General features: G+C 43.3%; 1 protein-coding gene across 1 annotated transcript in view; it reads left to right on the forward strand.

Moving 5' to 3' along the window:
* The window catches only part of LOC121560547 (thrombospondin type-1 domain-containing protein 7A), a 122,033-nt gene that overhangs the window by 19,674 nt on the left and 76,626 nt on the right, over positions 1 to 25,733 (forward strand). The window contains exons 2-4 of the mRNA XM_045214566.1: positions 16,108 to 16,939; positions 22,172 to 22,426; positions 23,472 to 23,653. Coding sequence (XP_045070501.1) covers positions 16,108 to 16,939; positions 22,172 to 22,426; positions 23,472 to 23,653 — 1,269 coding nt within the window. The remainder of the gene's footprint in view (positions 1 to 16,107; positions 16,940 to 22,171; positions 22,427 to 23,471; positions 23,654 to 25,733) is intronic.

Raw genomic sequence — 25,733 nt, forward strand, 5'->3', positions numbered from 1 at the left:
AAACATAACGATGGTCATTATGGCCAAACAGTTCTATTTTTGTTTCATCAGACCAGAGGACATTTAAAAAAGTACAATCTTTGTCCCCATGTGCAGTTGCAAACCGTAGTCTGGCTTTTTTATGGCGGTTTTGGAGCAGTGGCTTCTTCCTTGCTGAGCGGCCTTTCAGGCTATGTCGATATAGGACTCGTTTTACTGTGGATATAGATACTTTTGTACCTGTTTCTTCCAGCATCTTCACAAGGTCCTTTGCTGTTGTTCTGGGATTGATTTGCACTTTTCGCACCAAAGTACTCTAGGAGACAGAACGCATCTCCTTCCTGAGCGGTATGACGGCTGCGTGGTCCCATGGTGTTTATACTTGCGTACTATTGTTTGTACAAATGAACGTGGTACCTTCAGGCATTTGGAAATTGCTCCCAAGGATGAACCAGACTTGTGGAGGTCTTGGCTGATTTCTTTTGATTTTCCCATGATGTCAAGCAAAAAGGCACTAAGTTTGAAGGTAGGCCTTGAAATACATCCACAGGTACACCTCCAATTGACTCAAATGATGTCAATTAGCCTATCAGAAGCTTCTAAAGCCATGACATCATTTTCTGGAAGTTTCCAAGCTGTTTAAAGGCACAGTCAACTTAGTGTATATAAACTTCTGACCCACTGGAATTGTGATACAGTGAATTATAAGTGAAATAATCTGTCTGTAAACAATTGTTGGAAAAATGACTTGTGTCATGCACAAAGAAGATGTCCTAACCGACTTGCCAAAACTATAGTTTGTTAACAAGAAATTTGTGGAGTGGTTGAAAAACGAGTTTTAATGACACCAACCTAAGTGTATGTAAACTTCCGACTTCAACTGTACATAGTAATTGAACACTGGTCACTTTAATAATATTTACATGCTGTTTTACCCACTTCGTATGTACACGGAGTGTGCAAAACATTAAGAACACCTGCTCTTTCCATGACATAGACTGACCAGGTGAATCCAGGTGAAAGCTATGATCCCTTATTTATGTAATTTGTTAAATCCACTTCAAACAGTGTAGATGAAGGTGAGGAGACAGGTTAAAGAAGGATTTTTAAGCCTTGAGACAATAGAGACATGGATTGTGTATGATTTCAGATTATTTTGTTCCAAATAGAAATGAGTGCTAAATAATGTATTGTGTCATTTTGGAGACACTTTATTGTAAATAACAATAGAATATGTTTCTAAACACTTCTACCTTAATGTGGATGCTACCATGATTACAGATAATGCTGAATGAATCATGAATAATGATGAGTGAGAAAGTTACAGGCATAAATATCTTACCCCCCAAAAATGCTAACCTCCCCTCCTATTCAAATGAGAGGTTAGCATGTATTGGCGGGTATGATATTTGTGTATATTTGTATGATATATCTGTAACTTTCTCACTCATCATTATTCACGATTCATTCAGGACTATCCGTAATCATGGTAGCATCCACATTGATGTATTTAGAAACAAATTATATTATTATTGACAATATAAGTGACTCCAAAATGACACAATACGTTATTTACCATTCATTTCTATTGGGCACAAAATAATCTGAAACACAACCAAAACAAACATCAAAAGCATCCAACAAGTTTGTAGAGTCACAAGCTTGATGTTATCATTGTGTGCTAGGAATATGGGACCAAATACTACACTTTTTACTACTTTAATACACATACAGCATAAGTTAATTTTTCCCAATACTTTTGGTCCCCTAAAATGGGGGGACTATGTACAGAAAGTGCTGCAATTTCTAAACGGTTCAGCCGATATGGATTAAAAAAAAACTCAAATTAAAGCTGACTGTCTGCACTTTAACCTCATAGTCATTGTATAAGTTCAAAGTGCTGGAGTATAGAGCCAAAACTAAAAACATGTGTCACTGTCCCAATACTTGGAGCTCACTGTATATTTATATTCCGGATTCTGACATTGCTCATTTTAATATTTCTATACTTCATAATTCCTTTCTTTACATTTTTGGGATATGCGTGTATTGTTTTGTATTGTTAGGTATTACTGCACTGTTGGAGGTAGAAACATAAGCATTTCCCTGCACCTGCGATAACATCTGCAAAATATGTGTACGTGACCAATACAATTTGATTTGATTTGATATGGGACATACAGTACGGCTATACTGGTAAATAACCACATGGAAAAAATCAGCAATTGGTGTGCATAGTTTGAAAACCAACGCCTTCCAGAAAATCGAATTTGAGACCTTTACACCAAAGAGAAGCAAGAAATGACAAGATTCGTGTCTGTTCTGTTACCACCATTAATATCCTAGCAACCGTGTCCCAGAGGTCCCATAATCTCCCCATCTGGCCAATTAACAGAGGGAGGAGCTGTCAGGGGAACATGGAGGGGGAAAATGAGGGGGATTGGAGTATTAGCACTGTGGATGGAAATGCTCGAGATTGGGATCACAGTTCTCTCACCTCCACTCGACACGGGGGCTCTTTCTGTGGCTCCAGGTTAACACTTTTCTGCCTCATGATTTCATTAGGTGCAACGCCACTTGTCACTCCGGTGTAGCGTGGATCCCAACTGGGCTCGTGTTCCTGTAATAGCGACATGAGGATGGAAAATGCTATAAAATTGCATTTAGTGAGCTTAACTCTGGTGTGTAATTAAACAAAGAGATAAAGCAGAAACTTGAATACTGTAACGATCCCGGCAGTCTGAGTCGGGTCCTGTCTGGTGACCAGTGTTTTGGGTTCGTAGTCTCCTGTTTCCCGAGGGTTCGGGAACGCTCCGGGGAGCTCTCTGGTTTTCCGCACCTGCATCCCGTCAGCAATCTGCACACCTGGCCCTCATCATCACCCTTTTTAGGCTCTGGCCAAACATCCAGTTCCTGCCGGATCGTTAGCCATGAACAGTAGGTGTTCTGTGTATCAGTTTAGAGTTTCTTGCGTGAGTTTTGTTGTTTTGTACTTTGTTGAGTTTTTGTGTCCTTACCTCCGTTTTTGTTCCACCTGCAGTCACACGTCCGGAACCTTCACCCCACCTCTGCCTGATGGTCGGCGGCTGCCGAGCCATCACTGGACCTTGTGCTGCACCCCCAACTACTCATCCACGCCGCCCGCTCTGTCCCTGGATTATTCTGCACCTTTGGTTGTATCTAAATAAACCCTCACCTTCGTTCAACTCTCCTTGTCCTGGTCTGCTTCTGGGTTCTGGCTGAGGGAACTGTGACAAATACATTGGTTTTATGAGAACAGAGTACAGTTCTTTCTGAGGAAGTTGATGTTTCTTGTAGAGAATGATGTTCTCTTTCGTCAACCACTCATGGCAGGATCATTAGGCAACGTGCTACTGGATCAAGTTCACTGTCTTAAAAAATACCTTTATCTGTTTTAAACAATTTGACAGTTATCCAACAGTTGTTTGGAGAGTATGCTATAATGTCAATGCAGTACACCCTATACTCCTTTTATCTCTATTTCATCATCAAAGATGCCATAGCCTGAACAGCATTCATGTTCACTGGCATAGCATGCAGCAGAGTCCCTGATTAATAATTCAAAGGATTTGTTCTTAGTTACAGAGTTGACATTGAGATGATTACCTCATCCTCTGCTATTTGTCCTTTCCTCCGCATCTATGCAGGAAATATCACTTCACGGAGAAAATATTATCTAAAGCAACACGTACACACACAGTAAGCTCATGCAACACATAGGCACATGAGCACTGTGAAGAAGATATTCTGGTTTTATCATATTTTTTCAAAGTATTTATTAATTCAAGTTATTTATTTAAGAGCATGTTGTGTTTTGTGTATGTATTTAGTCACTCATTCACTTACAAACCTTCAACAGTTCAAAGTTAACTTATCCACCATCTCAACCTCTACAGCAATTTGTGTTCATGTGCTTAATTGTTTTTTTGTTTCTATTGGCTGAGTGCTAATGATGTGGCTAGTTGGTTTGACCCTGGTAATAAGTTCACCTGCCATTTTAAATAGGTGTGCCCAAATGTTGGTCAGGGGATGTATTTTAAGCTAGGTGAGCCACGGTTTTAGTTGTTTATATGGTTATAACTTGCTCTGGAGATGCTGTTTTTAAATAAATATAATACTGTTGAACAGTTATATCAGTCTTTGTTTTAAGCCTTTTTATGTGATTGAGTAAGGCACGCTCTTTCACAAGCACACAAGTGCTTTCTCGTGATTCAGGGTGTGATATTTGAAGCTGAGTGAATGCTGGTGAGAATTTATGAGCCTCTCTGATGTTGACATGCTCTCTTTCTCTACGTGTCAATGAAACGGCTCAAATAAGAGGGAGAGAGAACCTCGAATCCTCCGGGAACAGGAGCTGTCAATCATTAATGCTATTCTTAGCATTGGAGCAGTGTCTGGATGGGTGAGAATGGCTAAAAAGCTCTATCTACCGTAATGAATCAGTGGTACAGATGCTTGGTGAAAACTCACTAACCATTTCAATCACAGTGTTTTCGGGATCTGAGGATAAGTGTTCATTTGGAAAGAATTGGACTCAACAAGTGATTGACCAATCCAAGCAAGCAACACATTGAAACATTTTGAGTCAATTGCCCAGCCAGATTGATACCTACAGAATGAGCAGAACATTGAATATAATCATCCTGAAATATCGACAAAGAAGTCAGAGGACGATAAACCTATCATCACTGCTTTGCCCTTTCACTATATGCTTTTCTTGTAAACATAATATACAATTATTTCTGAACATCCTATCAAGACCTCCCAGTGGACTTGCAGTCAGTGTCGCTGTCAATTTGAAAGCTGAGATCTCAGTAAACTTCTCAACACTTTGCTGAGAGACTGCAGCGAAACCTCCCTCAACCTCACCGTCATGCTCTCTGAAACCGTTCCCCCAAAAATCATTAGCGCTGGAGGGACCACTAGTTACCTCTACCCGACCCTTGCTGTTGAACGGTTTTAGAATGAATACATTCAAAGGTAGAATTAGTTTGCCCAGAGAAATAACAGATGTGAGGGTAAACCACTCTCTTTTGGCACACACTTCCTGCACTCAGTGGCCTTTGCATCTGTCATCTGGCATTTTGTCTCTGTATTCTGAGTGATAAGCTCTTGGTCCTCTGGCTTTAGATGGTTCAATTGAATAATGGTGAATTACAGTGTGACACATTTCTATTCTTTGATGTCAGGGCTTACATGCCATGTCTATACAGTATGTACAGTATTACATAATCTGACATTCAGATGTAGTATTCACACAAACACATTCTAATGGTTTGAGGGCTTTTAAGAGTAGTATTGCATGTAAGTACAATTAATGGTAATTCGTTTTTGATTAGGAGACATGATACGAAAGATTGTGAAGTTAATGTCTTTCACCCCGAAGGTGTGTTGTTATTGCTGTTTACATCATACACCTCACAGCTGATATGAAATGAAAGCAAACATGAAAAGAGTTGACAGAAGGCTGTGGGTTGGCCTAAGTGTGAGTGCAGTCTGTCTGTTTTGGCCGACTGTGTGTGTGTGTGGTTGTGTGTGTGTGTGTGTGTGTGCGTATGTGTAGTACTGTGCTAGGTTTGGCTGGGGTATCCACTCTCTACCAACACCTCCAACACTCCTACTCAGTCCAACAGAGTAGTGCTGCTGGATCACAATCCAAGAGGGATCCCCATAGGCCCAGGAAAGAGAGTCCACACCTTGTGTTCCAAGTTTAGTCACTAGTGTCCTAGAAGTGTTATTTTCCCATCCTGCACTAATTAGAAGAACAAGCATCCCAGCTGTGGTTTAATTATCAGCCCAACACAACAATTTCTTGCCATTTCTGTTGTATTATATAGCCATTCATTGATAAGAAACATACACTAACTACTAACATCAATCTTAGATCCCTCTCAATCGTAACTGGTCACAGTATGATTTTGTGGATCCACACGACATTGTCGTGAATTGAGGACCACTCAGCCTATTCTTGTGTCCTGATCGAAACAAAGATCTTGATTACACTAACATGTCAACGTCTCTGTCTGATCAGGATCGATGTTAGCAACTCTAAGCTTTGTTTAATCTATGATTAGTGCCTGGGGTGGAAAGGGCACGCTGACCTTTGACTGCCAAAACAACCTTTGAAGAGCAGTGTTTAGTCTGAAGTATAGTACTGTAAACACTCCCACTGCCTTTACAGATGGTTTGTCCCCTTTAAAGTTACCTGTCATATGATCAACAAATGTAACTTAGTTGATATGAACTTTCAACCTTTGCTGGGATCATAGAGAATAACCTCTAAGTGTTATTAAGAATTACTAGTCTTTTGTCTTCAGAGCTCTGTAAAGAGAGCATTATAAGATTATAGGATTAATGTAATTTCTAAGCGGTGACTTCCTAATTGTATTGTTCTCTAAACGTATGCTTTGTTGTAGCAGACAAAGCGTACGTCACATACACTTAGTAATAGTTTCCGGCCAACAAAACAATAATGAACATTTCACTTATTTCTACTTTCATCCATGACCTGCTGTGGACTGTCAGCTATAAAATGACCATTTTAAACCTTCATGTTGCTCTTAATTGTGCTGTAAAAGGCTGCATTTTAGAACATTTGTGTTAGTTTGGCAGACACCTCCTCAGTGCCAGTTGCAAATCCTTATTCTAAGAAGTTTCCCAGTGTTGTGTTACTTTACTATTGAATTGAGATGTAGAGAATGATGCATCATAGGAAGCAGTAATCTAATCTTTGACAGAGGCGCTTCAGAGGGTGGAGATCTCACCATGTGATTGGAGCATTTATCTCAATAAAGTGGCATGTACATTATCAAATCTCTGCCCCTGGAGCAACAGTCACACACACGTGCAGGCAATCAAATGGGAAAATGGCACATGCAGACACGCCCACTTGTGCATGCACCCACACACCCACACATCCAACACAAACATACTCACATTAACAAATATGTACTGGTACACACATTCATGTCAAGAGCACTTTAAACCCAAGAATTGATTTTCAAAAATGGACTAACACAACAATAGCAGATACAGCAGCAAAGAGTTGGTCACATAAAGCACTAGCATAACATTAGACATATTATATTCTGTATATGCCTGTATGGACTGTGTATGTCCCCAGGTTTTATAACAGCTACAGTATGATTTTCCCTACAAAAGGAGAAATGTAAACAAGATGCCCTGCCCCTCTTCATGGTATCCGTGCAGGCTTCCTAGCAACACATGCAACTGTTTTCGTAACCCAGCTCACTTCATGTAAAATCTGCCAGTGCAACTCCTCCTCGCAGACTAATAGCTGGCTTTTTTAAGGGCAGATTATAGGCAATGAAACCCTCTTTCACCCCCCATCCTCTACCACACCAAGGAAGTCTTCCATGGAGGTGCCTCTTTAAATTGGAGTCAACAATGTACTCCACACTGGCATCATAATAATATTTAACTGCAGTGCCAAGCACCAAGGGGCACATTCTCTCTCTGTGATTTGTCTTATTCTTCCTTTTTGTTTCAATACTGTGATCTTTTTTGCTTGAAATGCAGTTTTGCTGGCATAATTTCAGGGGCTTTGTTTTTGTATTGCGGTGGCTTTCAAATGTTTTAAATGGAAAAGGATATCTAACTAAAACCTGTGGCCATGCCCTCTATTTCATTATTTTCTTATATTTAATATTTCAGTGGTTTACATTTTGTGTTTTGGTACAAATAAAGATGACGCTAGTACATACTGTGACGTCACAAGAGGCTACACAGCTTTCAGCGGGATTGCTCAAGTAGTGCAAGGAGACCAGGTTCAACCAAAACAAGGATTTTATTAAAGGTCTTGGGAAACTAACGAAAGTATAACACAATACTGTTCTCTGGTGGCTCTTTAAGGGTTAACAGTTCAGGGATGTCTCTTCCACATCCAAAATCATAACTCTCCCTCGCTCAAATAACTTTTCCCCAGTCTTACTGTATTCCACGTTGCAGCTAGTGGCCAACCCAGCAAAACGTCCTTCCAAATGTCCCACACGTATTTCCACAGGTGCATATATCCAAAGGTGAGTATTTCCCCAAAGGTAAGTATCTCCAAATCCTTATATTCCTCCTGGAAGTGGACGTGCAGCACTCTTGTCCTCCAGAGAGCCCAGCTTGGAGACTGTGTCTCTTCCCTTCCCAAACCTTCAGCTCATCAGCTCCTCATTTGTTTCAGCTGCGTGGGAAGATTGGCCATAGAGGGGTGGAGTTCCCGACCATACCAGCAGATGGAGCCATAGCTGTCTGGGTTTGCAGCCACCTCAGGGGGATGTAACGTCCCTCCAGGACACAGCCTCTCGTGACATCACACATCCCCCTCCTCGGGACCGACGTCCTCGTCGGGGTAAGGGCAGCGAAGAAGGCATCACGCCGGGAGAGGGCGTCCGCATTGCCGTGGTGCTTGCCAGACTGCTCTCTCTTCAACTCCTCCAACTCTAGGACCAGGGACTCAGCCTCCTGTTGTCTCTCCTTGAGTTTCTTACTGAACGCATCAGCCTTGGTTTTAGCAGAGTTTAGCTTCTGTTGAGCAGCTTTCAGTTCCTTCTCTCTCTCTGCCTCCGCATTCTTCATCTTGTTCTCCAACACCTTGTACTTCTCCTCTGCCTTCTTCTGGACCTCCTTACTACTGCGCAGGGTCTCCTCACACTCCTCGATGGTCCTGCGCAGCCTCTCCAGCTCCTCCTGTTGCTTAGGGAAGGAGCTCTGTTGGAGTTTAGCCTGGAGGATATCTAACTCTTCTGTCTTCATGTCTAACTGTTGCTTTAACAAACGATACCTCTCAGCGGTCCCCTTCAGACCAGACAGTTCTTTGTCCAGATTCTGTAGCTCCGTCTCTGTGTCGGTCTGGGCACCTGCCATCCCTATCCGAGCCCGGGCGGGAGTGAGTAACTCGGAGGATTGCACCGGAGCCTTCCCAGGATGAGTCTTGCCTCTCCGTTTCCGAGGTACTCGGGTTATCCTCTCCTGAGACTCTCTCCAGAGTGGGTAAAAGGCTGGGCAGTCTCGTCCAATTAGGACAGGGACGGGGAGGGAATCAACCACCCCCGCCGTCGTGTGTATGGTTCCCCGTGTGCTGGTCATTGTAAGTTCAGTAATGGGGTATTCTCTGGTGTCCCCATGGACACAGGAAACTGGGAGGACTTTCCCCGGGGTCAGACACGTTGGGCCCACCAAATCCTTACGCACCAGGGTGGCCCGGCTACCAGAATCCAGTAAGGCCTCCACATCATGGTGATTCACAGTTACCGGGCAGGTGGGGGGTCGATCTGGGCCGCCATCTACGACTCCCAAGAGCGAGGCAAAACGATGTGTGGGTGCTGAGCTGGAGGACTCCGCAGTGGGCATAGGTTCATCGGCTGGTTTCCCACACTGCCAGGAGATATGTCCCATCTCCCCACACCGGTAACACTGTCGAGTTTCCCCCTCCTGGTGTACTCTTCTTGGACCCGCCTGGTTTCTGGCTCCCCCTGGAGCCGGGATAAGTCCTGACGCGGCGGGGTTCGAGACCTTGGGGTCCTTTGGACGGGTTTTCCCCATTTGTGGTGGGGCCGCACTCCTGGGGTCTTTTCGGGAAGCATTCAGCATCTCCGCTGTGGCCTGGTACTTTTCCACAGCTTCCACGGTCAGATCAGCCGTGGTCAAGGCCTGTTGACTGATGAACCGTTTTGCCTCATAAGGCAGGGCGCGTAGGTAACGATCCACCACAACGGCCTCCACCACCGCCGCTGCTGTATTCCTCTGCGGATCCAGCCATTTCCTTGCGATTCGGACAAGTTCATGCATCTGCGCCCGAGGAGGTTGGTCTGGTTGGAAGGTCCAACTGTGAAAGCGCTGGGCCATACCAAACTTTGTGAGTCCATATCTGCTGAGGATCTCAGACTTCAGGGCATCATAGTCAGTAACCTGGTCAGGGCCCAGGTCCCGGACAGCATTCAGCGCTTCCCCGGTTAGAAAGGGGGCTAACAGACCAACCCACTGTTGCTTGGGCCAGGCTTCCCTAGTGGCCGTGGCCTCAAATGCATGCAGGTATGCCTCAATGTCATCGGTAGCTCCCATCTTAGATATAAAGTCACTTGCCTTTATTGGGCGGGTATTTTGGACCACCCTCTGTCTCTGCAACTGCAATTCCTCTGCCTTCAGAAGGTTGGCTTTCTTTTGCTCCTCCAAGAGAGCCACGTTTGCTTGCATCTGGGCTTGCTGGCCAGCAACAAGGGCTTTCAATATGTCCTCCATTTCAGTCGGCGGGGAGCCTACGGCCAACTTGGAAAACTGGGTGATCAAACCTTCGGTATCCTCCTCTGACATGCACTATTAACGCTTGAGCGTGCCTGTATTCTCCACCATCTGTGACGTCACAAGAGGCTACACAGCTTTCAGCGGGATTGCTCAAGTAGTGCAAGGAGACCAGGTTCAACCAAAACAAGGATTTTATTAAAGGTCTTGGGAAACTAACGAAAGTATAACACAATACTGTTCTCTGGTGGCTCTTTAAGGGTTAACAGTTCAGGGATGTCTCTTCCACATCCAAAATCATAACTCTCCCTCGCTCAAATAACTTTTCCCCAGTCTTACTGTATTCCACGTTGCAGCTAGTGGCCAACCCAGCAAAACGTCCTTCCAAATGTCCCACACGTATTTCCACAGGTGCATATATCCAAAGGTGAGTATTTCCCCAAAGGTAAGTATCTCCAAATCCTTATATTCCTCCTGGAAGTGGACGTGCAGCACTCTTGTCCTCCAGAGAGCCCAGCTTGGAGACTGTGTCTCTTCCCTTCCCAAACCTTCAGCTCATCAGCTCCTCATTTGTTTCAGCTGCGTGGGAAGATTGGCCATAGAGGGGTGGAGTTCCCGACCATACCAGCAGATGGAGCCATAGCTGTCTGGGTTTGCAGCCACCTCAGGGGGATGTAACGTCCCTCCAGGACACAGCCTCTCGTGACATCACAATACCTTTAAAGATTATTTATATTTTTACACCTTGTTTAATCTGATAAAGTGATCAGTATATTGGCTACAGTGCTGCATGTTCTTGTTTGTTTCCCAGTTCAATAAGAGCTTGTGTTGATGGAAGAGATACATATGAATCAAAATGCACAATTCCATTCCATTCTATTACTTTTCAGAATGGAAATCTATTCCTCCATGAAATGTGTTCATCATGTCCTCCTGCCATTTATCCTGTCTGTAATTATTGTTTGAGAAAAACACTGCTGTCTGTTCCCAAATGAAGAGACAGAATCAGTTAGAATTCGTGGAAGAAATCAATCAAAAATGTCTAACCTCTGAACTTCAAATGTCAACATACCAATTTTATGAATGGTAGATTGTTTGGTCCAATTACCGTGTCCGACCACATTACAATAGATAACATAAGTGTGTTATCTGAAAACAACTCTCTCCCTTTCATTGAAATAAGATTCAGTGGATTGTGAGTAATTGAGGTAGGATTTACTGTTTATGTGGTTTACCTTCCCTGTGTTCTCATAAAGCGCGCCTGTCAGAGCTGCATGATGGGCATGTTGAAAATCACTGCACAGCAGGAGGGACACTCCCACCCCTATCCCATTATAAGGCCACTGACTGCCCCTCCCATAACATCCTGCCTCAAACTGCGGCAAGAGAACATTTGGGAAACAATATAAACTCCCACAACACACATACCAGATCCATGTGTTGGAGTGCAGTGTATGTGGTGTTTCTGTAAATGTTTCATTAGCGTGAGGAGAGCAATAGGGCCGTGGTTGCTTTGTTTGTTTGGGCTGCATTGAACACAAGGCATTTTACTGGAGTGTTCATACGTACTCAAGCATGTTGTTTTTATTGTGCTTTCTGGTTTAGTGGCAGCTAGTGAAATCATAGGAAGTTGGTTAGCATGCAGAGGGAAACCTTTATGACTCTGGCAGGTTGTTGAATTGATGGTGGATTTTGAGCGTCAAAGAAATTATGAGGTTTATTGATTGTGTTCTTACTGTTACTGACAGCTTGGACATATTTCCTGACAGATTTCTAAGTGGAGCATGGACCATTGCGTTTGCCCTTTTGAAATGTGTCTGCTGTTGAACGCATTGACAGTTGGATTTTGACACACACATGAATGGGTGGTTTGTGCAGAATGGCACACATTTCTTGTCACTGCAGGAGTGACAAATGAGGCTGTCTCCTACAAGCTGCAGTGCAGTATTCCACCTTCGATTTGTTATTTTTCACTGAAATGAGTGTTCTGCTTTAATTAGCTGAATCCAATGAGATGACTAGAAGGTGGTTGTCACGCCCTGGCTCTGGGGAGGCTTGTATGTTGAGCCAGGGTGTGAGTGTTCTTTGTTTTTCTAGTTCATGTATGTCTATGTTGGCCAGAGTGGTTCTCAATCAGAGGCAACGAGTGTCAGCTGTTGCTGGTTGTCTCTGATTGGGAACCATATTTAGACAGGCTGTGTTCCCACAGTGTTTGTGGGATCTTGTTCCAATTAGGTTTGGGTTTGAGCCGAGGACGTCACGTTATCGTTTGTTGTTTTGTTCGTGTGATTACTCATATAATAAAAATATGTTCACCTTCCACGCTGCGCCTTGGTCCTCTGTTCCCGACGATACTGACAGTGGTAACCATGACACTAGTTCATAAAGGTGGCATGGCATCAATAATGACACAGAGCCTGCACAATTTTTCCTATTTATGAAAAATATAATTAAATGGAGGAAACTGTTTAACATTGTATGGGTTAAATCGAAAGTCTGCCTCAGAGTTATGTGCAGTGCTGTATGTTGTGCTTGATGAATCAGAATCATCAAAAAGTCCTTTAAACCATGGAAGTTGTGGAATTCCAGCTAATGACATTCAGGTCAATTGTGAGAGGAAGAGCTTTAGTCAATGGATTGTAGCTTAGCGAAACATGGCCAAGGGCACAGATCACACTGAACACAGGGTTGGTAATTATCCATGAATGTTAAGCAGCTCATAGTTTTTCAGCAGACATTAAGTGGTAGCCTCTGGTCTCCTCCTTCCCCTCAGACATATTTTTCTCTTTTTTATTATAACCCATGATTTACAATTTGGTGTTGTTTATTAAAAAAAGGGCAATGTTCATTTGGAAGTGAAATGAAGTGTCTGACCATACTTTAGTAATTTAAGAACTTATGATGGATTCTCTTCAAATGCAGACTTCTGTACTACCCCTTAGGACTATGTGGAGATTGTCTCTTCATCCTTTGTCTTTCCATGGTCTCTCTGAAGGGATACATAGTTTGGCCTTGCGTAATGCTCATAAGATTGTTTGCAAGCTTTTTGTCTAGATAGTTTGTAGACCTTTTGGCTAACTAATTGCTCTACTGGGTTTAACAGTGGCTCAACATGGCATGTTCAATGTGTTGACATTCATCTCTGCCAAGGGTTATGTGCCATTGTATTTAAGAGGGCCTTTTGTATTCCATTTCACTCTGTGCTGCAACTGGACTCTATTGGGAGTTGGGGATGGTAGTTAGGGGATACAAGGTCCTTGGCTCGCTTTAATTGTACAGTTATAGCTTTGGCCATCTGAGATGTGATAGCACTTTATTTTAAGTGGTTTTCATAAAGCAAACCTAATCTTCTCATAATAACACCTGTCCAACCTGATCCTGACATTCTGTAGAATGACAGACATTTTGAGTGCTCTATGAGACGCCTAAACCAGAAGGAATGACCGGGATTTCTTGGCAATAGGACCACCACTTTAGCACCTGTCAGACAGCAAGGACAGCTCAAAATGATCCCTGACATTGGCAGTAAGCAGTTCCTTTCTCAATAACAAGCAAACACAACCAAGTGAACAGCTCTGTTTGACCCCATCCTTAGTGAGGATGACCCTGTGGGAGCCAAAACATGTCTGTTCATTAATGAACACATGGGGACAGAGAGATCCGACTGGCTCTCTAACAGTGGGGATATTATACTTCTTACTCCAGCCTAATCTGCTGCTTAGAGAGGGGGGTATGTACACTTGAGCCTATGGGAGATCAGTTAAGTCCCTCGGACATTGGATCACAAAGAAAGAAAAATCTCCCCCTGAGTTATAAATTTAAGCAATAAGGCCTGAGGGGGTGTGGTATATGGCCAATGTACCACGGCTAAGGGCTGTTCTTAAGCACGACACAACGTGGAGTGCCTGGATACAGCCCTTAGCCGTGGTATATTGGCCATATACCACAAACACCCAAGGTGCCTTATTGCTATTATAAACTGGTTACCAACGTAATTAGAGCAGTAAAAATACATGTTTTGTCATACCTGTGGTATACGGTCTGATATACCACGGCTTTCAGCCAATCAGCATTCAGGGCTCGAACGACCCAGTTTATAATTTATAGTATACTATACAGACCGTTGATGTTGATAACTGTTGACATACCAAATGTTAGTTCCGTATTTCATTCTTTCATCAAGCACAACGCCATGACTCAGACCAACATGGATGATCTTATCCTACAATGATTGGTGATAAAAGAGTTGTTTCACGTTTTTACAGCATTCAATGAGAGGATGTCAGTTTGGCTTCCATGACATGTAGCTACAGCTCCAAAATGAATGTGTTTCATGTCATACTGTCTTCATCATGGAGTGCCAATACCCTAATCACTGCTAAGATCCCACCGCTCACACCATGGTCCTCTGTAGCTCAGCTGGTAGAGCACGGCGCTTGTAACGCCAGGGTAGTGGGTTCGATCCCCGGGACCACCCATACACAAAAAAATGTATGCACGCATGACTGTAAGTCGCTTTGGATAAAAGCGTCTGCTAAATGGTACATTATTATTATTTACCATGTGTTGAACAAAACTTCAAAGTAAGCTCCTTTTGTTATTGGTGAAATCATTTTGCTAGGGTTTCATTTACTCAGGCAAACAGCATATAGGAATAAGCCTTGGGAATGCTCCAGATAGTTTACCCCCTGCCTCTTTTGTGCCGAAAACCCGAGACACCCCATTTCAAAAGGCTATTAAATAAACCCCAATCTGATCGGTAGCCAACGGATGCCCAGACATCCCTTGAATCACAACTATATATGATACATGTGTAGTCTGACAGCAGGGCATTGATCTTGTGTTGATATAGGGGAAAATAAAACAGCCATGTGTGATGTGCTTTCAGGCTTCTGTGGACATGCTTGACACGCTGATTGAATCCAGTTCCTGCCAGCAAGATCAGCAGCTGAGAGAGGAGATGAGTCCACTAATAGGCTGTCATCTGAGGCATTTGCGTCTGATAGTTGCAGGAAATGTTTCAGCCTGTTTCATCCAGACTAGTGTCCTTTGTCCTCCACAGTGGGGCAATCGGTTCATGGGGCAACATGGGTAAACACAAGGCACCCTCACCCGGATACCACTCAGCCTGAGGCCACGCTCTAACACAATCAATTGGCTGTAGATGGAAGGGGTTGGTGTGAGGTGAAGCTGTCCATTAGTCTCCTCTTCTTTCTCGGTTGTTCTGTGCTATCACTAGCCTGTGGATAACAGCGTCAGAGCACAACATGGTCACGGATTAGGTTGATCTGAATGACACAATGAACAACACTGCTATTAAGCCGCAGCTCTTTTAGTGTGATGAGGTTTGGTGTGGGGCTAAAAGTCAGAGAAAGCTCTCGTGTTACGGCTGCAATGGAGACTTCATTCAGAGTAATAACGTGGAGCTGAAAGGGGAGCTATAGTAGAATAGTTGATGTACTAATCTTTTAGTGCATGAATTGTAAATGTGCTGTATGTCTCTGTCGGCGGGTATGAAGGTGCGGTCGGGGTTCTCTATGACATTATTGGTCTCCATCGATCCGTCCACTGCGCCTGCGGATGTGGGTTAATTCTACGTCCTGGTTGATATTTGTATGGTTTGCTTTTTCCAAATGATCCATAAACTACCGCCCCAGAACCCTACCACTGCACCACTAAATTCCCTCACCACCAAGTACATTAATGCAATTTGATCAAGTAAGCCCTAAAATAATCAATTTGCCATCAATTGATATACTGTATAGTGTACACTATATCCACTTTACCATTTGATGTTAAAATGCCTAATTCTTGCCTATATCAATGTTATTTTAACCCTGTCTGTGTTGTGTTCCCAAGGGCCATGGGGCAGATGTATGGGCAGTGACTGTGGCCCAGGTGGCAGCCAGAGTCGGGCTGTGTGGTGTGCCCACGTGGACGGCTGGACCACCCTCCACACCAACTGTGACCAGTCCCAGCGGCCTTCCAACCAGCAGAACTGCTTCCGTGTGTGTGACTGGCACAAGGACCTTTACGACTGGCAACTGGGTGCCTGGAACCAGTGTGTGTCCGTGTCAGCAAGGACCTTTGGGGGCATGCGGCCATACGTATGCAATGGGGGTGAGGAGGGCATTCAGACTCGGGAGGTGGGCTGCATACTAAAGTCCGACGAGTCTCCCGGAGAGGACACCATCTGTGAGTACTTTGAGCCCAAGCCTCGACTAGAGCAGGCCTGCCTCATCCCCTGCCCTCAGGACTGTGTAGTGTCTGAGTTTACCCCCTGGACGACCTGCTCAAAAACCTGTGGAACCGGTCTAAAGAACCGGGTGCGCAGTGTCCTGGTGCCTCCGCTCTTCGGGGGTTCCGCCTGCCCCAACCTGACCGAGTTCCAGACCTGTAAGCCAGGGCCTTGTAAGGGGCCTGAGGGGGTGTACAGCCTCAGGGTGGGGCCCTGGACGTCCTGTTCTCTCCCCATTTCCCGGCCGGTACGGCAGGCCAAACGTAGGAAGGGTAAAGGGGGGGCCAGGGAGAGGCCTGGGGTCAAAGACCCTGATACTAGGGAGCTGATCCAGAAGAAACGGACCAGGAACCGGCTCAACAGGCAGGAGAGTCCCTTCTGGGACATCCAGGTGGGATACCAGAGTCGCACGGTGTCCTGTGCACACAGGAACGGGAGCACGGTGGGACTCAGGTAAGTGGCTCAGCATCAGTATTTCAGGGGCTGGGGTAATGCTGTTGTCTTAGTTTGTGTCTGTGTGCTGGTTGTCCTTTAAAATTGTACTTTTACTCTAAATGGGCAAACCATGATATTTCATTGGTCATAGGAAACCATGTGTAAGTGTCCTTTCAGAACTGTAATTCTGTGAGTCATCATAGTGAGTTATCTCTTGTCCTTAAATAACACTCGATCTTAAAATAGGCACAAACCAGCCACATATCTAAACAGGCCTTTGTAAGGGGTTGTTTTTATCTCCTTCAGAACTGTAAGCCCAGTATTATGTTGTGATGTGATGTACTGTACTGATGTACAGTGGATGACAGGTAGGGGAATGGTTATTTGTCTCTGCTTTGCTGTCAAAGCAATGGAGCACTCCCACTTTCTGGTGTCTACTTTCAACTCTATATTCACTGGTGCTCATTCCATGTCAGGGATTGAATCGTAGCCAGCACTTTGTAAAGCACTTTGAAAAGTCTTCTGTGATCTTTGACTGTAAAAGAGCAGGATGAGTTGCACAATGCACATCATTGTATTGGTATTGTTACGTGTGAGGAAAGAGAAAAGCATTTCAAATCAAAAAGCTTGATTACTAAGAGTAATTTCAGTTCAACTTAAAAAAAGTACAGTCATTTATTTTTAAATGCTGTTGACCAAATACTTGATGATTCAGGTTCTTCACATACTGTATCTTATATGCGATATATAGTAGACAAGACTGCATGCGTGCCCTTCAAGTAAACTGACATTTCCTTGGGCCCTGTCTTGGCTTGAGGCTGTCCCTAACCCTGTCTTGCCTTGAAGCTCTTTATTTGGCGTTGAATGATGTCTTTGTTTTATGCTGAGTGACAATAACTTCAAATGTCAGCATGGTACCTCTCATCTTAGAATCCATGAGGTCTTTCATCTCTAGCAAGGAGAGCTACGGTCTCCGTTATATAGCCGTTATATAGATTTGATCAATTATGTACTAAATACATTCATTAATGCGCTGTTGGTGCCAACTTCTCAGCAGTGGCTGGGATCAAATATTTCAAAAGAACCGTGAAAATAAATCTCATGCCCTTAGGAGCGTAAATATTAATATTTTATTTGTTTATTTCTGGTTCTGAAATATTCATAATTGTTTTTGCCACTTCAGAAAAGTGGAACAAACTTCCCAGCAAACCAAAATAGTTTCTGTGAAAGTTCCCAGAACATTCGTTAGGTTGCGGCAATGTTCTCATAACGCAAAAACTGTCCAGTTGCGATGATGATTATACAATGTTTGAATAAAACATTTGCCTGATGTTGCAAGAACGTTCCCAGAACGTTGCTCTCATATTTTATTGTGTTATTACATTACCTGGAAACCTAATGAGAACATTTGGGGGAATGTTCTGTGGTGGTTGTTACAGATGTTGTGCACAATATCTTAGTGAATGTTAAGAGAACATTCCAAGGATATTTCATTTAAAACATTTTCAAAAATATATATATTATTTGTATGTTTTTGGGACGTTATCACCCTAATGTTAGATAAAACCCTAACTAGAACTTAATGAGAATATTCGCTAATGTTCTGAAAATGTTCCCGGTTTGCTGGGTTCTCTCTGAACAGATAACCCAGTGAATCTAGGCAGTCGTCTTCCGATCATCTTGTTTGATCATCATCTGTGATCATTGGGCCACAGCTTTCTCTTGACTCATTAGACTTTGCTATAGCCTGGTTGTAGAATAGTGTCTGGCTTTACATGTAATCATATGAAATCAGCATGCATGTGTAGGCTATTTACTGTAGGTTCCAGCTTGCATGGTGGCCTCTGAGGTTTCCATTTACCACCAGAAGCACTTCTAGAAAGTATCACTTTATATCTTTTAGTTCAAATTTGAGTGTCCCAAATGGCACCATGCTTATGTTTCTCTTCACTGGCCTCATTGGCCTTACAACCATTCCACTCTGTTTTCTAAACTGTGTTTTCATCAAGGCTAAAAAAGATTGTTAAAAGATTTCTCACAGGGTTTCACATTCCCTGACCCACATAGCACAGCCTGTTTTGTAGGCTTCAATTGTACAACATGTTTCTTAGCCAAAGTCTCGTGTAATGAGCATGTTTGTGTTCAATGTGGATATTCTTCAAAAAACAAACTCTGTTTTGTGGAATTTCTTGTTGTTTGTTGTATAACCTTTAGTGGTTTTAAAATGAGAGTTTGAGTGTTTTTGAAATGTTATTACTCTCTTATTTCAAATGAAATTGTTTGTCTGTCACTATTCTGTCTGACGGAGATACAAAAATAATGACTACTTTCAAGACTTCAAAACCCCCACAACAATGCAGAATATAATAAAAAGTCGACACAACAAAAACATCAAATACTGAAAGGGATCGAGTTGCTTTAAGCTTTAAGGCTTTTTAAGCATGTGTGAAGTTTCATCTGAGTCAGGAAGCGAACCATTATCCTCACTGTGTCACAAAACCTTTGTTTTAATTCCTGAATGTTTTTCACTGAGAATTAACTCTACCAGCGTGCCTTGTTGGCAGCACAACTAATCTCGTTGTGACGTCACACCTGCAGGCCCACCACATCAAAGAATTCAAAGGTATCTTGATCTGTGGAGACAGAGGGGTTAAAAACACAACTCAGACTCTTTTTCAAGTGTTTTCAAACCAGTTTCACTCATTTCTAGCAGAAGTGTGAGAAGCTAGAGGTGAAGTGTGGCATTGGCGTCGTCTAAATGAGAGGTTTCTAAATGAAGCAGAGCTGTAATTAGCAGTAAAAGCTCGTCAGCTGCAACGCCTCAGGGGAAAGGCGATGCACACTGCAGAGCAAGGAACAGAACATGGTCTGCTTTAATTCCTAATCATTTGAAGGAGCTTAAAGAGGCAGCGTTTATTCATTAGCTCTAATTGCAAGTTGAATGATTAACAGAGTGATTGCTTTTGGTGATTGATCAGTTGTTGTTACCACTCTGATGCTTTTGAGGCACAACCCTTCAGAATGTATGTAGGTATGAACCTAGTATAAGTAACGAACCAGCAATCAAATTCACTACCTAAATGTGGGGGCTGTTGTACAAAACACCTTTACAACTTTTTTTCTGCATGTTTATTAAGGTGTGGTGACTCTGAATGATGGGTTGAGGACTAGGGTTCAATGCCAGTCAGTTCCCTAAGGATTCTTGAATAGAGCTTATTACAACATGCTTAGTATAATGTAAATGCTACTATAATACAAGTATTAGTTCAATATAGTACATGATAGTATTAGTATAATGTATTTACAGTGCATTCGAAAAGTATTCAGACTTTTTCCACATTTTGTAACGTTACAGCCTTATTCTAAAATGGATTCAATAGTTTTTTCCCCTCATCAATCTATACACAATACACCATTATGACAAAGCAAAAACTGCTTTTTAGAAATTGCTAATTTATTAAAAAAATACACATATCAAAAAACTAAATATCACATTTACATAAGTATTCAGACCCTTTACTCAGTACTTTGTTGAAACACCTTTGGCAGCGATTACAGCCTCTAGTCTTCTTGGGTATGATGCTACAAGCTTGGCACACCTGTATTTCGGGAGTTTCTCCCATTCTTCTCTGCAGATCCTCCCAAGCTCTGTCAGGTTGGATGGGGAGCGTTGCTGCACAGCTATTTTCAGGTCTCTCCAGAGATGTTCTATCGGGTTCAAGTCCAGGCTCTGGCTGGGCCACTCAAGGACATTCAGAGACTTGTCCCGAAGCCACTCCTGTGTTGTCTTGGCTGTATGCTTAGGGTCGTTGTCCTGTTGAAAGGTGAACCTTCGCCCTAGTCTGAGGTCCTGAGCGCTCTGGAGCAGGTTTTCATCAATGATCTCTCTGTACTTTGCTCCGTTCATCTTTCCCTCGATCCTGACTAGACTCCCAGTCCCTGCCACTGAAAAACATCCCCACAGCATGATTCTGCCACCACCATGCTTCACCGTAGGGATGGTGCCAGGTTTCCTCCAGACGAGACGCTTGGCATTCAGGCCAAAGAGTTCCATCTTGGTTTCATCAGACCAGAGAATCTTGTTTCTCATGGTCTGAGAGACTTTAGGTGCCTTTTGGCAATCTCCAAGCGGGCTGTCATGTGTCTTTTACTGAGGAGTGGCTTCCGTCTGGCCACTCTACCATAAAGGCCTGATTGGTGGAGTGTTGCAGAGATGGTTGTCGTTCTGGAAGGTTCTCCCATCTCCAAAGAGGAAGTTTGGCGCTCTGTCAGAGTGACCACTGAGTTCTTGGTCACCTCCCTGACCAAGGCCCTTCTTCCCCAATTGCTCAGTTTGACCTTGCAGCCAGTTCTAGGAAGAGTCTTGGTGGTTCCAAACTTCTTCCATTTATTGATGGAGACCACTGTGTTCGTTGGGACCTTTAATGCTGCAGAAATTTTTTGGTACCCTTCCCCAGATCTGTGCCTCGACACACTCCTGTCTCGGAGCTCTAAGGACAATTCCTTCGACCTCATTGCTTGGTTTTTGATCTGACATGCACTGTCAACTGTGGGACCTTATATAGACAGATGTGGGCCTTTCCAAATCATGTCCAATCAATAGAATTTATCACAGGTGGACTCCAATCAAGTTGTAGAAACATCTCAAGGATGATCAATAGAAACAGGATGCACCTGAGCTCAATTTTGAGTCTCATAGCGAAGGGTCTGAATACTTATGTAAATAAGTTATTTCTGTTTTAAATGTTTTATACATTTGCAAAAATATCTAAAAACCTGTTTTTGCTTTGTCATTATGGGGTATTGTGTGTAGAATGCTGAGGATTTTATTTTATTTGATCCATTTTAGAAAAAGGCTGTAACGTAACAAAATGTGGAAAAAGTCAAGGGGTACTGTACGTCCAGCTCATTGATGAATGACCCCTGGCTTCCCATTGTCTTCCGACAGGTGGTGGTGTCAATCCTACACAATGCTCTATCTGACGTAAGACAATGTGTGCTTCCTTGATGAATGATACACTGCAATAGACAGGACGAAACCCAACATTCCACAAATTCTACCTCAAAATGTACCTCGACTGACTTTGAAACCCACTGACCACTAATGCTTTGGTCTAGAACCACCAGCACACACAGGGCTCCCTCAGGACCAGCTTTCACATCCACTGTCTCAAATTGCAGGCAGACTGCAGACAGATCTCAGATTACTGACCTTGCCACTTCTGCTCTCGCCTCTCCTCTGTCTTCCAGTCGGTGTCTGCCCAGGGACCTCCCTCTGACGGTCCAGTCCTGCGTCCTCGCTAAGGACTGTGAGCTGAGCGAGTGGGCAGACTGGGGACCCTGCTCCAAGGCCTGTGTAGACCCAGACCCTGAGTCCCCCCGGGGCCAACGCTCCAGGACCAGACGCTTGCTCCAGTTCTCCGTGGGGGAGGGGGAGGACTGCCCGCCGCTGGAGGAGACGGAGCCATGTGACCCCCAGTGGGATGGAGTACCGCCCTGTGCCACGTGAGTGTCACTTAGTGTCATGAGGATGTATGGCTGTATGTGTGGAAGTTATAGTTTTACACTAAATATATGGTGAGAAAGATACTGAACAATCATGGGAGGCCTAGAGCTTGAAAGTGGGTTAAATCAATGTTGTATTAGTGGAATTTAAAATGACGTAATGTCGTGTCCAAATGCAATGTATTACACAGAAGATACTACTGTACATAGTTCAGGAACCTGATAGCCCTCCAGGAAATGTTCAACCAATTGGAACCACTTAGTGCACTAACATCCCAAAGTCTACTGGATTGTCACTGACAGAGGTAATACATTCCTCCTGTTGATTTCCCATTAGCTACTTCACCTAGCTAATTTGCTCTCCTGGGTGGCCCGTAGGAGTTTGTTTGTGTGGGCCTGTGTGTGTGGTGGAGGAGAGCGCATATGGAGAAAGATTGGTGCAAGTGTTTGAGCTTTTGACAGACACAGACTCCTGTCAAGTGGAGTTTATGACAATATTTGTCTCTCCTGTAACCTGCCACGCACACACACACACACACACACACACACACACACACACACACACACACACACACACACACACACACACACACACACACAGAGATTGTCCTTATTGACATCATATCCTGTCTTTACACAACCATTCCCATAACACTTGAGCTTTCCTTTTTTCAGATTCTGTGAAATACTTCAAAACCACATCATCTATAAAACTTTCAGCCGTGACATATCCTTTGAAAATGGATTATTTGTAGAACTAAAATGTACCTTTTCATTTTACTCATGTGTTACAAAGATTGGAAGCAATTAGCCAAACAGCTGATAGCTATTGAAGTTGTAATGGAACGATAAGGATGAGTGTAATTCAAGTTTGGCAGCTGCAGCCTCAGATGCAGGTAGAACAGATCAACACACAAGTCACAAATGTGTTTTTATAGCACAGACATGTCAGGGATTTGATTAGCTAAAGAAACCTCTGTCAGATTATAAATGTGTTTTGACAGGATAACACCCACACACCCATCTCTGTCTGTCACTGTCACAGTTACACATGGAGGACTACAGAGTGGAGCGACTGTAGAGTGGACTCGTTGCTAAGCCAACAGGACCGTCGGCGTAGCAACCAGACCGGCCTGTGTGGTGGAGGGCTCCAGAATCGAGAGGTGTACTGTGTCCAGGCCAACGCCGAACTGCTGACCTACCTCAACAACCTCAAAGACAAAGATGGTAATGAGGCTTTTCTATATATAACACTTTTCTATAACAAAGTCTTTCCTATATATACGGGACAAATCAAAATGTACTGGGGGGGAGGGGCTGGTCCAACTCAAGGTGTCATAAAAACAAAAAATTCCCAACGTAAAATATATTTTCACATGACCCTCACCTTGTGCATTAAAATAAATGGAACACCCTCCCCCCTCATAGAATTAACTCAAAATAATGTTATGACCACAAATAACAATAACTTTAGCGACCCTGTATTTATAAACGTGTATATCGACTTCAGCATACTTTTGTTTCACAGTCGATGGGCCAGGTTGGGGGTTCACCGACCATCCCAGACGAGTTCACTCTCCCTGCCTGTTTCATTAACACTACAATCAGAACCGGCTGCAGACAATGATCAGCTAGGGGGAAATCAGATTTTCAACATTTTGATGCCATATTTATAATTATATAAAATATTGTATATGCAACGAGTTTTCCACCAACAGCTTTCTGTGCCAATGAACCACACAACCAATAAACAAAGCATACCAACATTGTGCACTTCGATATCATGGTTTGTGTTTTCAACACCACAATAAATAGACTATGTCAATCCCGACAAACAGAAAATGCATCCGTCCCTACCGTGTAGGCTTACCCAGTATCAAAGGCTTGGCTTGACAATCTCTGAATGTCATAAAACTTTTTGGTGTTTTGTAATAGATGTCTCTTTCCATTCATCAATTGGCCGCTGCACAGTTTGGATTGATTGATTGATTTTATTTGTCAGTAAAAAAAAAATACATACATTACCAGTCAAAAGTTTGGACACACCTACTCATTCAAGTTTTTTTCTTTATTTGTACTATTTTCTACATTGTAGAATAATTGTGAAGACATCAAAACTATGAAATAACACATATGGAATCATGTAGTAACCAAAAAAGTGTTTAAAAAAATCAAAATATATTTTCTATTTGAGATATATTCTTCAAATAGCCACCCTTTGCCTTGATGACAGCTTTGCACACTCTTGGCATTCTCTCAACCAGCTTAATGAGGAATGCTTTTCCAACAGTCTTGAAGGAGTTCCCACATATGCTGAGCACTTGTTGGCTGCTTTTCCTTCACTCTGCCGTCCGACTCATCCCAAACCATCTCAATTAGGTTGAGGTCGGGGGATTGTGGAGGCCAGGTCATCTGATGCAGCACTCCATCACTCTTCTTCTTGGTAAAATAGCCCTTACACAGCCTGGAGGTCTGTTGAAAAACAAATGAAAGTCCCACTAAGCCCAAACCAGATGGGATGGCATATCAATGCAGAATGCTGTGGTAGCCATGCTGGTTAAGTGTGCCTTAAATTCTAAATAAATCATAGACAGTGTCACCAGCAAAGCACCCCCACACCATAACACCTCCTCCACCATGCTTTACGGTGGGAACTACACATGCGGAGATCATCCGTTCACCCACACCGGGTCTCACAAAGACACGGCGGTTGGAACCAAAAATCTCAAATTTGGACTCCAGACCAAAGGACACATTTCCACCGATCTAATGTCCATTGCTCGTGTTTCTTGGCCCAAGCAGGTCTCTTCTTCTTATGGGAGTCCTTTAGTAGTGGTTTCTTTGCAGCAATTCGACCATGAAGGCCTGATTCACACAGTCCCTTCTGAACAGTTGATGTTGAGATGTGTCTGTGACTTGAACTCTGTGAAGCATTTATCTGGGCTGCAATTTCTGAGGCTGGTAACTCTAATGAACTTATCCTCTGCAGCAGAGGTAACTCTGGGTCTTCCATTCCTGTGGCGGGCCTCATGAGAGCCAGTTTCATCATAGCGCTTGATGGTTTTTGTGACTGCACTTGAAGAAACTTTCAAAGTTCTTTAAATGTTCCGGATTGATTGACCTTCATGTCTCAAAGTAATGATGAACTGTCGTTTCTCTTTGCTTATTTGAGCTGTTCTTGAGCTGCCATAATTTGGACTTGGTCTTTTACCAAATAGGGCTATCTTATGTAACCCCCCCTACCTTGTCACAACACAACTGATTGGCTCAAATGCATTAAGAAGGAAATAAATTCCACAAATTAACT

The sequence above is a fragment of the Coregonus clupeaformis genome, unplaced genomic scaffold (genome assembly GCF_020615455.1).
Source record: "Coregonus clupeaformis isolate EN_2021a unplaced genomic scaffold, ASM2061545v1 scaf0281, whole genome shotgun sequence".
NCBI lineage: Eukaryota > Metazoa > Chordata > Actinopteri > Salmoniformes > Salmonidae > Coregonus > Coregonus clupeaformis.